Source organism: Lactuca serriola, chromosome 2, assembly GCF_051521515.1.
Source record: "Lactuca serriola cultivar US96UC23 chromosome 2, Lser_US96UC23_V15, whole genome shotgun sequence".
NCBI lineage: Eukaryota > Viridiplantae > Streptophyta > Magnoliopsida > Asterales > Asteraceae > Lactuca > Lactuca serriola.
The window spans coordinates 64,243,569-64,249,368 of record NC_136409.1 but is presented as its reverse complement, the minus strand read 5'-3'; the positions used below and the strand labels follow the sequence as shown (position 1 = coordinate 64,249,368).

At 36.4% G+C, this 5,800-nt stretch overlaps 1 protein-coding gene across 1 annotated transcript; it reads right to left on the bottom strand.

Annotated features, from left to right (window-relative positions):
- Positions 1-203: 203 nt before the first annotated feature.
- On the bottom strand, positions 204-785 carry LOC145089282 (uncharacterized). The gene has a single exon (XM_079027737.1). It carries the CDS (start codon positions 783-785, stop codon positions 204-206), a length of 582 nt encoding a protein of 193 aa, XP_078883863.1.
- Between the last annotated feature and the right edge of the window lie 5,015 nt (positions 786-5,800).

The following is a 5,800-nucleotide window of genomic DNA, read 5'->3' as shown; positions in this document are numbered from 1 at the left end:
TTGTGCATGGGCATGATTGAACCTTTCTTCTCTAGTTAAAGGTCCGCCTCTTCGAAAATCGGCTAACCAATACCTAGTATTGCGGTATGGAGCCATAAACCCACGAGTGTTTGTATATGCGGCATCACAAAGGTAATACTTATTTGCAAATGAATGTGACACATATTATATAAAGAAGATAGATAATAAAAGTTATATAAATATTATAAACCTGGTGGAGGAAATGGAAATCCAGAAGTCGAATTGAATGCAACTTCTTTCAAAACTCTTGAATCATGTGCTATACCCTCCCATCCAGCCCAACCAAAGGTGAATATCATATCAAAATCGCAAATTCCTATAACATTTTGAAAACATTCTCCTTTTCCTCGTCCCCTATAACGAGTTTGTTGATCAACGGGTACAACCGCATGTACAAGAGTTCCATCTAATGCACCTATTGCTCCGGAAAAAATATTTTTTAGCCGTCTATGTCGTTCCGAGTTATATCTTGTTGGATTAGGAGTTGTTGGTACTATAATTTCTTTTGCAAAACACATCATTGCAGTTAGGACCTCACGAAAACATTGATGAATCGTTTGTGTGGAGTGATGAAATCTTCCCTTAATCGCGCGAAAACGTTCATTATGTCCTATAACATGTAAGAATATAGTCATCTTCTCTTCAACGCTTATTGTCCTACTAGCTTGCAACCAATTTTTTTGGGTAAAATGGTTGCATAATAAAGCAAATGCCTCTTGTGTAAGACGCATCATATCGTAACATTGTGTAGGGTCTCCATACATCAAATCTTGCGTATACGCGTACCCGCTTCAATCGTTATCTCTAATTCTATGAATTCTGATTAGTCTGCGTCGGTTTGACCTCAACCAATAAAACACAAGTAAAAGAAAAGCTACAACTTCACCATCAGAAACCATACTTGACATGTTACAAATAATTAGGTAACATGTTAAAGTAAAAAAAAAATCATGCACCAAAAGTCATATTCAATATCCAATAACATCCAAAAGTCATAAAACAAAAAACTAGTAAATAACAAAAGTCATATTCAATATCCAATAACAGCCAAAAGTCATGCAAATAACATCATCCAAAGTAACATCCAAAAAAGTATCAAACATAGGATCCAAAAGTCATGCAACAAAAAACTAATAACCAAACTTTTCTACCCGCACTCATCAAAGGTAACCATACTTCCTACCCGCACCATCACCCACGACTCACAACTAGTATGCGAAAGTTGTAACCAAACTTTCCTAACATCGGCACTTTCACCAAATAGCAAAAGAGCGGTTTTGTGTCTTTCATCTTCTTCTCCCCATTCCATTTTGTTTAATTTCTCCATACACGCATCAACATCCTTATCCATTTCACTTTTTTCAATTCTTTCATTTTTTTCCACCAACGACCTTGCAAGTTTGACAATCTCCTCTTCAACTTCTAATGCCCTTGCATCTCTTTTTTTTCCACCAACTTTTTTGTTTCCACCAACTTCCGTATTTTTTGAACGCCCCGAAGATTCTTCACTTGCACCTACATGTTGTGTTGAGGTTTCCATTGGAACATCATCATCAAAATCATAGGCACTAAACTCCTCTACAGGACGAGGGAGTGTAGATGATGGCCCCCAACTTTGAAATCCGGTTGAGGTCGACCCTTCAAATAGTTGGGTGCAAAGATCAGAAAACAGCAGGGGTTTAGTTTTCAATGACAACACGAACTTGTTCAACTGTTTACAATTTTTAAAAATATTAGTATTTTTTATAAAAATAATTATAATAGTATTTGTTATAAAAATATTACCTTCCCCTCTTCCTTCCATTGTTCATCAGTGAGGTTAAATTTATTTTTTATAGGGTCATATATATTGCCGGTTTTGTTTTTCAGTTTCACCCAAGCAACATACTTTGATTTGTAGTAGTCAACGTGGTTTCTCATTTGCTTTTGATCAACCTCTTTACCATGTTCGTTCATCAATTTTTCGCGTACTATCTTCCATGAACTAGCCTTAAGCCCAGAACCCTCACGACCATTAGTGGTTAATTCATGGATACATGCATCAAGAAAAGTTTTGTCCTCACTTTCGTTCCAAACCAACATCCTAAAACATAATATCTAAACATAAAACAATTTTCTACCAATGAGATTAACATAATCCTAAATAGTAATAGCTACAATAAACTGGTAGCAATATACTTTGCAAAATGTTCCAATTATAGCAATTGCTACAATTAGGTAGAATTTATAACGTAAATTACTGTGATAAATAAATTAATGGAAATAGTTTGCTATCTATTGCATTGAACCCTATAGGGCATAATCTGCTGCTGTTGTTGCAGCTAGGATATATTCAATTCAATTCAATTCCAGATGGCATGAAGAATAGCATATATGTAACTGATTATAATTGTATGACACCATGTAAAAATGAATTTTATTCAAGTTCATTTCATTTGGCAGATTGGTTGGATTTTATTTGAAATGTGTGCAGTTTTTATCATTTGTATTTGTAGATAGAATCTTCTTATGATTCTTAATGCAAAATATTTACTTTAAAAAGGCACATCAAACACCCTGTTGAACAATCAAATTTGACATATATTTTTTTGAACTAATTTGGGTATTAGGTATTAGGAATTCCATTTGCTTAGTAATTCCATCAGGCACAATTAGATTATCTATCATTTGCCAATAAGTTGGCATAAAAAAACCATTAACTTGAACTAGTTGATAAATTAAATCCCTACAAATTAGACGGAAAAAAATCAGTTACCTTCATAGCCAAATGAGGATTAGGGGCTGTAACCTAACATTAATTCAATTAAAGCATTATCATTCAAGTATTTAGAGGGGACCGACCCATTAATTCAATTAGCAACAGCAATCATCGGCCAAGAAGATGGAGTTTTGACTAAATAAAGTCAAAATCGAATTCGATTTGAATAGAGGAGGGCAAGAACGAACCTGTGTGGACGGACGTAAGGGGAAGAACAGATCGGCGATTGGGAAGAACAGATCGGCGATCGACGATTGGGAAGAACAGATCGGCAATTGGGATGCCGACTTGAACAGATGTGGCTGCCGTTTTTCTTTTAGGTCACGAAGGACAATAATAGATCGGGGGTAGTGAGGCCCTTTTTGCCAGTCAAATGGGTTTTGGAAGCTGACCAACTCAGCCAATTGAGCCAGACATGCTGACCGATTCAGCCCACATCAAACATATTCTTGTCTAACCGAGTCAGCTGATATCGCTGACTCAGACCGATCAGACGGTTTCAAACAGCCCCTTTGTATATTTTTGCTCAGCTAATAACACTCGCACAAAATGATATAAGTTTTATATGGATTTTTGCTCACCTCGCAACTTTTCTTTGAAGATATGAAAAATAGATATGACCTTATTTAATTATATGTTTTAGGGTATTATCTTAATATATTTGATTAAAATATTATATTTAAAAAAATGATACTTAATATGATTTAAATGGATAATTGTAGGTAAAATCATAGCTAAGATGAAAAATGAAGAAAACAAAGATGAAAAAGAAGAAAAACGACTAATACAAAAACCAGCAAAAGACGCATTGAGTCTTCTAGAAGGCCGACACGTCATTCAGAAAAACGAAAAAGTCTGAATTTTTCCAAATTACGAGTTTGTGTCAAATATGAAGTCCTGACATTCCGCGACGCGGTTTCGGCATTCCCACGGTGTGGTTCCGCTGTTTTCTATATTTATCCGAGATTTTCGACCTTATTTTGATGTGCAACCATTGACAGCCTTAGGCAACAAGTTATAAACCGTTTTAGACTTCCAGAAACACTTTCAGGTCAATTTGGAAGTTAGAGAGCCAGTTGATGCAAGAATTTGAAGAATCAAGCGCTAGAAGTATCGAGATCTCACTTCGGGTTTGCTTGATGATCGTGTCTTGCCATTAGGATTAATAAAGGTCAAATCTTGCTTAATACAAAACGAACCGTGAATATAGAGATAATTAATGACATAACGATGAAATTAATAGTCTTTAGAATCACTAGTATTTGTGCACTGACCATGTAAACAAATCAAAGTTAGGAGTTCGTAAATAATAACTAATATTCATTGTAGTTGTTTGGAATCCACTATGTTTGAAGGCCAATTCGTATCTATGTGAAAACAACTTTTTTATCATGTCTCTAAATTTAATCTTTAGTTTTGTTTGTTCTATTTCTAGTTTAACTGAATTTAAACACCCCCATTTTACTTTACTGTTATTAGTTTAATTAACTTTGATCTAAACCATTTGCGTCCCCTTAGTGTTTGACAACCTTTCTTACAACAACTATACTGCTACACGATTAGGTTCACTACCTAGTGTGTGTATTAGTTAGGACGTGCTAAATGTAACATCCTAAAATACATGGGTAAAATTACGTTTTTAAAACAACTAAAACACTCATTTATTATTTAAACAGATCATTAAAGATATTTCATACTAAAAGCAGTTATCACAGTGTAATCCCAAAATCTCAAAGTTGCGGAACATATATGTGTATGTGTTGCGACCAAGCCGGGTCTTTCCCTTCCAAACCGGAAGTACCTGAAACCATAAACAACAACTGTAAGCACAAAGCTTAGTGAGTTCCCCGAATATCACATACCATACATAACATATGAGCCATACATATGATACATATCAAACATGCGATAGGAGATGCTATGTGCCAACCATAGTCTCGCCATTATGCCACAAGCCGTTTCATGGTCTTTCCTTGCCAGGTCGGGGACCAAAACCCTAGGTTTTACAGGAAAGTACCAGGAGCCACCTCCTGTTCTTCCATGCAAGCATCACAAAGACAACTAGCACACAATCTACAACTAACTATTTAATTAACCGTTAGAGTCTAAACTTTGGTCTTGAATGTAGATTTTCCAGGAGCCACCCCCAGGTATTTCGTACAATGCCAAGGGCCACCCCCTGGTCTTCCTATAATACATAAGCCAATGGGCCAGCATTGGTGCCTTCAACCTGTAACAACGTAAAAATCACGACATAAAAAATTTTGTTTTTAAAATAGTAAATCGTTAATACAGATTGTTTCTATAACACCATAGTAACCAATATTTAGCAAAACATATTTTAACCGGAGTAATACACGGAATGCATAACCATGTGGTGTGTGTTCTGCAATCATCCTAAGTTCTTCCATTGAAAACTGAAGTACCTGAAGCATAAACTGAAAACCGTAAGCACAAAGCTTAGTGAATTCCCCAAAATACCATATAACATACAAACACATGATAACATGCAACATACAAACAGTTGCCATGGGCTCCCCCATGGTCCTAACCTGGAATACCATGGGCTCCCCACATGGTTTGGTATCCAAGTGTCATGGGCTCCCCTATGGTCTTTACCTGGAATGTCATGGGCTCCCCCACATGGTCTGATATCCAAGTGTCACGGGCTCCCCCCAGGGTCTTCCATGCAAGTATCACAGAGACAACTAGCATATCACATAACACATAATGGGTCGACATTGGTACCTTCGACCCATGGATATAGTGAGAAGACTCACCTCACACTACTGAAACATACAGAAAACCCTTGGTTGTTGGCTGACAGACCCTCAACTATCAATAACAAAACAATACCCAATTAACAATTGGGTTCTAAGCCATAATTATAACTTCAACCTGGGGTAAAAAGACCATTTTTCCCCAAACCTAGCCTTGACCCAAACTATGGCCCACACTGAAATCTAAAAGGCCCAAAGGCCAATTAATCAATAAATGGCCCAATTTTCTAAATTGGGCCCA

What these genes read in the sequence shown, in the direction of transcription:
- LOC145089282 (XM_079027737.1), bottom strand. Translation starts at nt 785, where the DNA reads ATGTATGGAGACCCTACACAATGTTACGATATGATGCGTCTTACACAA.